The sequence below is a fragment of the Papio anubis genome, chromosome 9, assembly GCF_008728515.1.
Source record: "Papio anubis isolate 15944 chromosome 9, Panubis1.0, whole genome shotgun sequence".
Taxonomy (NCBI): domain Eukaryota; kingdom Metazoa; phylum Chordata; class Mammalia; order Primates; family Cercopithecidae; genus Papio; species Papio anubis.
Window position 1 is genome coordinate 45,463,664 of NC_044984.1, and position 12,406 is coordinate 45,476,069.

A 12,406-nucleotide genomic window follows, 5' to 3' on the forward strand; every position below is an offset into this window, starting at 1 on the left:
ATTGCTCAAGGTACTGCACAAGGTCATAAACAAAAGTTACTTAGCATTGCCCCATTTCTCTGGGAGATAGGAATCCTGAACAACTACCAAACATGGCTCTGCCTATACAGAGCCAGTCAGCAGCAGAGTAAAACTAGCAAACGACTAAGTGACTGTATCATTAGGAATTTATATCACCTTTCTGATAAGAGAATGAAAAGCCAGACCCAAACCAAATGTCTGCTCTGTAAAGCATTTCTTTCCCTACTCTGGCCAAGATCGCAATGCTACCTTCTGGGTTCCAGAAGGTGCTGCATTTGTGTGCATGTCTCCCATGGCGCTTAATTATGGAGTGTTAGTCATGTTTGTTTGCCTCTGCCTCTTCTCTGTGACGTAATTGTCTACCCCTACCCCCACTTGGCCAGTAGGGTAGGCTTTTAGTCAATGTTTGTTGATGTTATTTTCTGTAGTCCAGACCCTATATTTTAAATCACAGTGAAAACTTTGCAAGGGAGAGACTCTTCCCCATTTAACAAATGTAGAAACTGAGGCTCTGCTGAGTGCATTAGCTCACACCTGTAATCCCAACACTTTGGGAGGCCAAGGCAGGAGGATTGCTTGAGCCCAGGAGTTTGAGACCAGCCTGGGCAATAGTGAGACCCTTGTCTCTATAAAAAAAAACTTTTTAAAAATTAGCTGGTTGTGATAGCACGCCCATCTGGTCCCAGCCACTCAGGAGGCTGAGGCAGGAGGGTCACTTGAGCCCACAAGTGAGCCATGATCGTGCCACTGCACTCCAGCCTGGGTGACAGAGTGAGAGCCTGTCTTAGAAAAAGAAAGAAACAGATTTATCAAGAAATAAAACTTGTCAAGAGTCCTTTTGCCTCAAATGTGGTTCTGTCTAACTCAGACCCTTGAGCTTCATCACAGCACGCTGTCACCCACCTCTCTGGTGTAAATACACACCTAACTGCTCACTACTTATGCGACCGTTCTCCTTACCACCTTGTGGCTTTTAGGAGGCTTGGGTGGCTGGCAGGCTCACGAACACCTTCTCACAGCCCTCTCTCAATCAACTTGAAGATGATTTGTGGGCCACTTGTGCCAAGCTGTTTTCATGGTGAGGAGAGAAGTTGGAAACATATGTCCTTTATACTCAGTCTCACACATGTGTCTTTCTGTATGTCTGCTGCTGGCGGTTGAAGACTGTGGTAATTCTGATGCAGCTGGACAGTCTCACAGCGTGTGGGTCCCAGACTTGCCACGACCAGTCTCTTGTTGGTTTAGGTCAGTGTCTTCATACAAGGCTCTGTGCCTGCCTCCACTCCTGCCAAGCGCTGCAGGCACCTAGACAAAAGACGTTACTCTAGTGGGAGGGGAAGGCTAATCCTCCCTGTATTTGTTTATTTCTCAAAAAAACTTGAACAACAGGTTTACCTTAGACATACGCCATTTTAATGCAAATTTTATATAGGCATCATTATGATTCTCCTTCTTGTTCTATATGCCAGATGGCAAAAAGTCTGTTCTGAGTAAGAAAGCCTGTGGTGTGACTCAGTGTCTGAACTCCAGAGGTTCCATGCTCTCCCTTGAGGCTGGATAGCCCAGCCAGCATTCTTCCCCCTCCTCCCAATCAGTTCCCCCCTCACATTCAGTCTGCAGAACCATCCAGCATACCCCGGACAGGATTCCTCACTGCAGCAATTTCCAAACTTGCCTGGCTTTAGGACTCATTGGAAGATGCTTGTTAGAAGTAGAGATTTCTGGATCTTAATTCAGACTTAGTGCATCAGAGTCTCCATGGGAGGGGTCTGGGAATTTGTATTTTTGCAAGTTCCTTGGGAGAATCTTAAAAATTGGACAAGGTTGGAAAACATTGCTGTAGTGCAGCAAAATCTGTGTAAGTACAGGTGGTGAGGATGATTTAAGAGCACGGACTATAGGTGGCAACCACAGAAATGTGAAATAACAGATTCTCACTGAATTCTTTCTGTCTGGTCTTGCCCTCTAGCTAAGGGATGTATCTATATCTGGCTTGGAGTTCTCTAGCTTTTAGTGCCTTGTGATTTATATACTGTTCCTCTCTTCAGGCAGTCCAAGCATTGCTTTTTTGTTCACCTTTAAGGTCTAACTGTCAAGTTTTAGTAAACTTCTGGTCCACTAAATTCCATTCCCTGAGCCTTTCAGCTCTTGCTAAAGATCTCTTTTTCTCCCATTTCTAGTTTTCCACCCAAGTACACATGTCTCTTTGATTTATTGTTCTCTCACTGCCTCCATTTTATTAATTCATTCAGTCACTCGTTCAACAAGCGTCTATTGTGCCAGGCTGTGGGCGGGCTACAGCGATGAACAAGACACAATCCCTGCCCTCAAGTGCACAGTCTAGCAGGGAGACATGGGGTGTAAACACATAATTAAAATACCAGTGGTGTGCTAAGTGCTATCACAGACATGTATGCAGATTTGTAGGCGCACTAGGAGGAAGTAGTGGAAGGCACCACAGAGGGGTGACTTTTGAGCAGGGTCTTGTAGTCAGAAAAGGGGGAGGGCATTTTAAAGTTACTGTTGGCCTAGCATCGTAGTCCTCACATTCTCACTGCAGCTCAGCTTCTTCCAGGTCTCCTTAACTTCTTTGCTCGTTTGTGGATCTGATGGAGCTAATTGGCTGAACCAGACTCTCTTGATTGACCTCTTTCAAAACCTGAGGTGGTTAGTAGTTGATTAACGTCCAGGATACCAAATCTAACAGATTGTCCCACGATCATTTACTGACAGTGCCTGACTGAGACTTAAGCACTGAAGAAAGCTTTTTAAAGGCCTTTCACTTTGTCACTTTGCCAGATGTGTTCTGAGCCATCAGAAGTGGCCTTTGTGCCAGGGTAGGGGGTGGAGGTAGGGGATCTTGTGAGTGGGGAATGGAACAGGAGAATGCTCTAGTATTTCTTTTACAATAAAAGACATGGTTTCCTGTTTCTAATGACGGTTTCCTTGGTAGGCTTCTGTACCCCTGTTAGCTGTATGTACTGTCTGAAATTCCCCAAAGTCTTGAGTTGGCTAATTTGAAAAGGTTTAATTAATTTTTTTTTAACAAAAATTCACAGTTTCTGTATTTCACTAGGGAAACAGATGAAGGACCATTGTGATTAAATTTGTATAGTGTAGTAAGTAGTCATGATTGAAGTTTTAAAATATTTATTGTTTCTTGAAATAATGTTCATTGTAGAAAAATTAGAAATAAGAGCAAAAAGGAAAGAAGGAAAAGAAACTATAAAACCACTTCATAATCTTGCAAGCCATAACTAACCACTGTTAATATTTTGGTGTGTAAACATGCACATTTTTCTAGTGCATACATAGAAAAAATTTTACATGTGTGCAAACACATTATTCTTTTTTTTTTTTTTTTTTTTGGAGACAGAGTTTCACTCTTGTTGCCTAGGCTGGAGTATAATGGCGTGATCTCGGCTCACCGCAGTAACCTCTGCTTCCTGAGTTCAAGCTATTCTCCTGCCTCAGCCTCCCAAGTAGCTGAGACTACAGGCACGTGCCACCACTCCCAGCTAATTTTTGTATTTTTAGCAGAGGCGGGGTTTCACCATGTTGGCCAGGCTGGTCTTGAACTCCTGACCTCAGGTGATCTGCCTGCCTCGGCCTCCCAAAGTGTTGGGATTACAGGCGTGAGCCACCGCACCCAGCTATTTTTTTTTTCTTTTTTTTTCCCCCATCCGATGACCTATCAAAAATATTATTCTTAAAATTGAATGTACTGCGTAAACCATCTTGTTAGCAAATATACGCCTATGGACCATTCATTCTTAGAAAAATGTGTACTTTTGAGTTCATATAAATCAGGTTTATTTTTTAAAAAATTGAACTCTACTAAAGTATATAAGACAGGCCAGGTGTGGCTCATACCTGTAATTCTAGCACTTTGGGAGGCCAAGGTGAGAGGATTGCTTGAACCCAGGAGTTCAAGACCAGCCCGGACAACAAAGCGAAATTCTGTCTTGAGAAAAAATTCAAAAACTAGCCAGGCATGGTGGCACGTGGCTATAGTCCCAGCCACTTGGGAGGCTGAGGTGAAGGTCCCTTGAGTCCAGGAATTTGAGGTTTGCCATGAGCTATGATCACAACACTACACTCCCTCCGGCCTGGGTGATAGAGGGAGACCCTGCCTCCAAAATATATGTATCTACACACACACACACACACACACACACACACACCCCGTGAAAATCACCCAAGGATAAACAATTTAGTATATAGCTTTCCAGATTATTTTCTGTATATATGCAAACACAGCTCTTACTTTTTTTAAACAAAATTTTAATTTTTTACAGAATCATATTATGTTATACCTAGTGTTCTGCAGCTTGCCTTTTACACATAATGTATTACATCTCCCGTGGCAATATATTTGGATTACTTGCACATTATTACATAGATTAGGGTTTTTCATTCTCAGCACTATTGGCATTTGGGCTGGATAAATCTTTGTTGTAGGACATTGCAGGATGTTAGCAGCATCCCTCGCCTCTATCCCCTAGATGCCAGTAGCACCTCTTCTACCATGGTGACAAAAATGTTTCCCAACATTGTCACATGTCTCCTGGGGGACAAAACTCTCCTAGTTGAAAGCCACTGATATAGATGGTCTATAATATAAGCATGTAGATTGCTGCCAGTTTGTTTTTTTACTGTAAACAATAGAGCACAGGATACTTACTGATTTTTGTGCACGTGTGTGAATATTATCATTGAATAAATTCTTAGGAGTACAGCTGCTGAATCAATTTTGATAGAAACTTGCAAATTAAGAGGATTGTATCATTTTATTTTTCAACTGTATCCCAATGATTCCAAATCTCTCTTTCCTGAGTTCTAGATCCATAAAACCAACTGTTGATTAGCTGTCTCTTCTTGTGTGTCCCACAGGCCTGTCCTAAGCTTAACTCTTTTCTTCGACCTCACCAAACACACACCTCAAACAAGAAACCAGCTCCACCCTACTTTCTTTCTTTTTTCCTGAGACAGTCTTGCTCTGTCACCCAGGCTGGAGTGCAGTGGCGCGATTGCGGCTCACTGCAACCTCCACCTCCCGGGTTCAAGCAATTCTTCTGCCTCAGTCTCCTGAGTAGCTGGGATTACAGACATGCACCACCACACCGAGCTAATTTTTTGTATTTTTAGTAGAGACAGGATTTCACTGTGTTGGCCAGGTTGGTCTTGAACTCCTGACCTTGTCTGATCCACCTGCCTCGACCTACTGAAGTGCTGGGATTACAGGCATGAGCCACTGCACCCAGCTCCTACTTTCAACCAGTCAGCAAATCCTGTGGTCTTCCTCTTAATTCATTCACTTCGTTCATCCCTTCTACCACTATCTTTAATTCAAGTTACTACTTACTCTTACCCAGATCTCTGTGGTAGCACTGGAGCAACATCTACTCCTTCTGGTTTTTAGTCTTGGTTCCTGACAACGCATTCTCCTAGCAAGGGTGAACTTGCTGCAGTGCTGTGTTCTGCTCTAGCCCTTTTCAGTGATCCCTGCTTCCTCTCCACCATCCACTGCAGCATTGGAGGCTGAGGCCAACAGCACCTGACATTTGTCACCCTTGATTGCTAATTTGTATCCATCAAACATGCTTTTTTCCTCTCATAAGTGAATATTAAAATTTTGAATGTTTAAAGTACTTTTTATGCCACAATTTGACTTTTTTTCCTGTTTTATATATTAGGTTCTGTGTAAGGCTTCACGGTAAATAAAGTTATCTCTTATTTTAAAACGTTCTTTTTCAGAAAGCAGTGCTCTGTCATGTCACCTCCCCACATATCTTTCATCCCTCAGCTTTAAATCACTCATTCTCCCTTAACTTCCTCTTGTTTCTCTGCATTTCCTGTTCCTTTTAACCCTGCTCTCTACTCATCCATCTATTCCTGTTTCCTTAGTATCAAGTCCATTTCTTGCCACTTCAACTACAGATTTTCTCCTGTATTTATCAGTTTATCCTTATTGCATTTGTTAGTATATGCACTAATTTGTGTGTGCATCATACATACTTTTAAATTTAACCTTGTGGAAAAGAGAGCCACATGAATAAATAAGACAAAGCATTAAACTAAGGGGAGAGGGTGTGAGAATTCTAGTCCCAGGTTCCAGCACAGGTGTTAGGGTACAGAAAGCCCTTTTAATTATACCATCCAGAGCCTGAACTTTGTCTTCTCTTACTTTTATGTGGTTCTGTATAGCAATGTAAGTGAATATCTCAGAAACCAGTTGTACTCATTTGATAAAGTGAAACTCCAGAGAGAAATCATTGTCAGCCTTGCTGCATTCCATTTTGGGATATCTTAAATACCAAGGAAGCTGGGGATGCCTGGGAACTTGGGGATCTCTGTCATGGTATACAGCATATTGCTATGCAAGATTGGTTTTGGGACAAGCTCTATAGTATTCTACAGGAAGTCAGCTCCAAGCCTTTGGGAAATCATACATAGCAAAATCCTTGGCAAAGAACCATACATCTCCCCACCCCAACCCCCTGCCTCTATATGGGGTAGTTCTATAACTCTAATTAATTTTATTTTTACGGTGGAAAACCACAGAGTAAGAATAATGCATAACCTATTTCTGTTTCTTGCTATTTTAGGGGACATCACCCAGAAGGGCTATGAAAAGAAAAGGTCCAAACTCCTATCTCCTTACAGCCCGCAGACACAAGGTAGGCAATAAAAAATGGTTTCAACTTTTTCAGTATTTTTACACCAAAAAGATGCTGTCTTACAAGACCTCTATCATTTTTTTGTTCCTGTTTTTCCCTCCCTTCCTCACCAGGGAGAGGAAAAAAACGGAAGGAAAGAAAGGAGGAAATGAATCTTAATTGAGCATCTGCTGTGTGCTAGGCGCTTTTAAAAATACCTAAGGTCATCAAATAATTTACACAGAACTTGGGTGGTAGTGTGTGAAAGACTATGCATAACTGAGATGATTCCGTGGCAGAAAATTCCAAGCCATGGAAACACCACATCGTATTTATGATGGTGCACAAACTGTGATGAAGAAGAGCAAGAGGGAGGAAGGAAGGACAGATCCAGTATCGAATGGCAATACTTGAGGATTAGGGGGCACAACCCTAAATGAACTTATAGACTAATTCAAAGCCAGACCCACTGCTTCTGTAGAGAGACTAGCACATTGTTTATATATCAGAAAGTCCTGAGTTAATTTCATGCTTAATTCCAAAGGGGTTGCTATAACCTTTGCCTCTAAGCAAGGCTGTCTCTAAACAATCGTCATATTTTTTTGGCCGGGTGCTGTGGCTCAACGCCTGTAATCCCAGCACTTTGGGAGGCCGAGGCGGGCGGATCATGAAGTCAGGAGATCGAGACCACGGTGAAACCTTGTCTCTACTAAAAATACAAAAAATTAGCCTGGCGCGGTGGCAGGTACAAGTCCCAGCTACTTGGGAGGCTCAGGCAGGAGAATGGAGTGAACCCGGGAGGCAGAGCTTGCAGTAAGCTATAGATCGCGCCACTGCACTCCAACCTGGGCGACAAAGCGAGACTCTGTCTCAAAAAAAAAAAAAAAAAAAAAAAAGTCATATATTTAAAGTTACTCAGATTGCGGGATTTCCTTTGATAGCCTATTTCTCCTTTAATCACTTTTACTATAGAGTGTTTTGTGTTTATTTCTGATTTTCTCCCCGCTTCAACCACAGTGTGTTTCTGCAAGCCTGTTCTTTGTGGAACGAATGGCTTTTTTTTTTTTTTTTTGCTGAATTATAAATACCATGAGGACTTTGTATCTCCCGCAGTTCTCATAGTAAGCTTTGCACAGGGTTTATGGTCTGTAAATATTGTTGAATGAACAGTGGAATAAATAAATAAATAAATAATGGTGGTATACCCATATATTTCACTGACGTGCTTGTTTTATTTCCTGTATTGTTCTTGGAAATACCTTCGTAGAGAAACTAGTAGGTCAATACACTAACAGCTAATTTAAGATATCTCAATGAATAGGTGTATGTAGAAATGAATTGAGAGAGAAGAGATGGAAGTTGGGCCAGCGACAGCGAATGAAAAGCCAGCTTTTGCTGAGCAAGGCATGACCTAGGGGTTGGGGAGGTTAGCCTGAGTTGCTGCTTATTGTGGATCTGGCCCATGCCTCTGAAGGCCCAGAGATTTACTTGAGTCACTTGGTGTAAAAGCAATAGCTCAGCAAGAGGTATAACTGTAAAAAGGACCACAATTTGTTATCCATAGTCAGGCTACGCAGAAACCAAATCATGTTCAAAAATCAATTTATGAATTTACTATGAGAAATTTTTATTTTAGACAGAGTCTTGCTCTGTCACCCAGGCTGAAGTGCAGTGGTGCGATCATGGTTCACTAGAGCCTCAATCTGTCGAGTTCAAGTGATCCTCCTGCCTCAGCCTCCTGAGTAGCTGGAACTACAGGTGTGTGTAGAGTTGGGGTCTCACTTTATTGCCCAGGCTGGTCTTGAACTCCTGAGCTCAAGCAGTACACTGCCACCTCAGCCTCCCAGAGTATTGGGGTTATAGATGTGAGCCATCACACGTGGCCTATTATGAGAAATCTGTATGGTCAGCACATACTTGCCCCATGAGTAAGCCTATAAGGGGAACCAAATCATTTGCTTAGTGAGCATGGATTTGATGAATCAGTTGTTTAATTGCAGTAGGCCAAGGGAGTGTGGCATATCCCTCCCCCAGTAGGGATGGCCTTGCAGGTGATCTCACAGGGGAAATAGAAGTCATATGATGACAACTCCTTCAATTTCCTGATGCCACACTCCCACATCTGTGCCCTTCCATGATTACTTCCTTCCTTCTGGTTAAAAAGATTATCTGTCCCTCCGGGCCAAGGACAGTCCTTCTACCTATGCTTTGGATCCCAACCCCTCCTCCTTTTCCACAAACCTTATACTATCCAATGGCACCAAAGATAGGGCAGTGAGAGCAGTCTACCTGAGTGCAGTCAGTAAGGCACACAGTGTCTGTAGAGAACTTAAAAAGCAGTGATGGGCCGGGCGTGGAGGCTCATGCCTGTAATTCCAGCACTTCGGTAGGCCAAGGTGGGTGGATCACCTGAGGTCGAGTTCAAGACCAGCCTGGCCAACATGGTGAAACCCCATCTCTACTAAAAATATAAGAATTAGCCGGGTGTGGTGCTGCACACCTGTAATCTCAGCTACTCGGGACGCTGAGGCAGGAGAATCGCTTGAACACAGGAGGCAGAGGTTGCAGTGAAGCAAGATCGTGTCACTGCACTCCAGCCTGGGCCACAGAGCAAGACTCCATCTCAATAAATAAATAAATAAATAAATAGCAATGATGAAAACGATAAACAATTGATCTGCTTTTTACTAAAAAGTATCACTGTGTGCAGCAATTCTAAACACTGTAATAAAGACCTCTCCTGCTGAGGCAGACAGCTGCATTGTCCCCTTAGTATGCCATTGCTGTCAGGTCCTCATCTCTCTCGTACAGTCATTCTCTCTCTCTCATACAGTCACTCTCTCTCAGCCATATTCGTCCCTCAGCAGTTCATCATGCTTGTTACTGTCTATTTAAAAAAAAAAATCCTCCATGTACTTGTCAGCCACTTCCATTTTCACCCTCTTTGTTGCCCCTTTCTAATCAAACTGCTCAGAACTGTCTATATTTACACTATTTTCTCAAATGCTCACTTCTCAGCCCGTTTTAGTTCCTTCTGGAGCTACTGCCATCTAATCTCAGTAGTATTCAGCACCCTGTCTCTCAAAACTCTTATTTTGAATCTCTTTTTTTCTTTCATTCTTGTTTTTGTTTTGAGACAAGGTCTGGCTGTGTTGCCCAGGCTGGAGTGCAGTGGTGTGATCTGGGTTGATTGCAACCTCTGCCTCCCAGGCTCAAGCGATCCTCCCGCCTCACCCTCCCAAGTAGCTGGGACTACAGGCGTGAGCTCCCACACCCAGCTAATTTTTGTATTTTTTTGTAGAGACAGGGTTTTGCCATATTGTCCAGGCTGGTATTGAACTACTGAGCTTAAGCAATCCATCCGTCTTCGCCTCCCACAATGCTGAGATTACAGGCATAAGCCACCATGCCCTGCCCACTCTTCTTATTTTCTTACCCTTCACTTCCTGCTGCTCCTAATCTTTCTTACAGGCTCATTTTTGTCTGTTCAGTGTTAGATTTCTCAAGTTGAGGACCAAGACCTCTTGCCTTCTCACTCTGTATCAGTGGTTTCTCAAATTGTAGCAAGCCCTCAGAATCACTGGAGGGCTTATTAATACACAGACTGCAGGGCCCCATTTTCAGGGTTTCTGATTCATCTGGTCCAGGGTGAGACCTGAGAATTAGCATTTTTGTTAATTTCCCAGGTAATGTTGAGCTTGGTGGTCCAGGGACCACACTTTGAGAACCAGTGCTGTATCTCTCTAAATTATTTCAGCCACACCTGTGACTTTAATTATCATTCGAATTCAGATAACTCCTAAATATGTATCTTCAACCCAGATCTCTTCCGAGCCCCTGATCCATAGATCCAACTGTATACTTAACATCTCCACTTATATACCTTAAAGGCATCACCATTTCAACATATCCAAAATTTAAATTTATGACTTCTCCACCCTACATCTACCACCACTACTAACCCCTCCCTGCACACATTCCCCAGAAAACCAACTACAACCTGCTCCTGTGCTTCTAGTTTTCCCTTCTGAGTGAATACAACTCACATTCATAAGCCCAGCAAGTTACAGGCTTAAAAGTCATCCTTAATGTCCCTATCTTCCTTCCCTTCTTTGGTTACCAAGTCCTATCAGTTTTCTGTTTCTTCTTGAGCCAGTTTTGGTAAACTCAATTTTTTTTTTTTTTTTTTTGAGACGAAGTCTCGCTCTGTCACCCAGGCTGGAGTGCAGTGGCGCAGTCTCGGCTCACTGCAACCTCTGCCTCCTGGGTTCAAGTGATTCTCCTGCCTCAGCCTCCCAAGTAGCTGAGATTACAGGCGACTGCCACCACACGGCTAATTTTTGTATTTTTAGTAGAGACAGGGTTTCACCATGTTGGCCAGGATGGTCTCAATCTCTTGACCTCATGATCCACCTGCCTCGGCCTCCCAGAGTGCTGGGATTGCAGGCATGAGCCACCGTGCCTGGCCCTAGTTCAAGTGATTCTTGTGCCTCATCTTCCCCAGTAGCTGGGATTGCAGGTGTTGCCACCACGCTCAGCTAATTTTTGTATTTTTAGTAGAGACGGGGTTTCACCATGTTGCCCAGGTTGGTCTCGAACTCCTGACCTCAGGTGATTTGCCCGCCTCAGCCTCCCAAATTGCTGGAATTACAAGCATGAGCCACTATGCCTGGCTCAATTTGCTTCTTCTTAAAGCACATTTTTTAGTAGCCAAATACTTTAGTGAGGGTCTCTCAGTGGTAAATTCTTTCGTTTTGTGTTTTTCACTTTATTTGACCATTTTGTTCATTAACAATGTCCTTCCCAAAAAGGGGTGGGTTGTAGGGTTGGGTAATTTATGTTATATAGATTCCATGTCAAAATAAGAGATGACCCTTTGGCATATTTACCCAATATATCTTTGTAAATGTTGAAGGAAGTCATTTAATTTGACTTTTTCCCCCCCCTAAATAGAGAGAAGGTCTCACTGTGTTGCCCGGGCTGGTCTTGAACTCCTGAGCTCAAGTGATCCTCCCGCCTCCACCTTCCAAAAGTGCTAGGATTATAGGTGTGAGCTACCACATCTCCCTAGTTTGACTTTCTAAATGGCATTGGAATGCAAATTTAAACTTTATTAAAGTTTAGTAGAGTCCGGCTGGGTGCAGTGGCTCACGCCTGTAATCCTGGCATTTTGGGAGGCCGAGGCGGCCAGATCACCTGAGGTCAGGAGTTCAAGACCAGCCTGACCAACATGGAGAAACCCCATCTCTACTAAAAATACAAAATTAGCCAGGCATGGTGGCGCATGCCTGTAATCGAGCTACTTGGGAGGCTGAAGCATGAGAATCGTTTGAATCTGGGAGGCGGAGATTGTAGTGAGCCGAGATTGTGCCACTGCATGCCAGCCAGGGTGACAGAGTGAGACTCTGTCTCAAAAAAAAAAAAAAAAAGTAACATTCTCACTACTATCTTTTTATTTATTTATTATTATTATTTTTGAGATGGAGTCTTGCTCTGTTGCCCAGGCTGGAGTGCAGTGGTGTGATCTCGGCTCACTGCAACCTCCACCTCCCAGGATCACGTGATTCTCGTGCTTCAGCCTCCTGAGTAGCCAGGATTACAGGCGTGTGCTACCACACCCAGCTAATTTTTGTATTTTCAGTAGAGACAAGGTTTCACCATGTTGGCCAGGCTGGTCTCGAACTCCAGACCTCAAGTAATCTGCCTCCCTTGGCCTCCCAAAGTGC

At 43.3% G+C, this 12,406-nt stretch overlaps 1 protein-coding gene across 5 annotated transcripts in view; it reads left to right on the forward strand.

Annotated features, from left to right (window-relative positions):
• Window positions 1-12,406, forward strand: part of DIP2B (disco interacting protein 2 homolog B) — a 248,395-nt gene that overhangs the window by 120,215 nt on the left and 115,774 nt on the right. For all 5 annotated transcript variants that reach the window (XM_021922328.2, XM_021922329.2, XM_021922331.2 and 2 more), the window contains exon 2: window positions 6,630-6,701. In XM_021922328.2, the coding sequence (XP_021778020.1) occupies window positions 6,630-6,701 (72 nt within the window). The remainder of the gene's footprint in view (window positions 1-6,629; window positions 6,702-12,406) is intronic.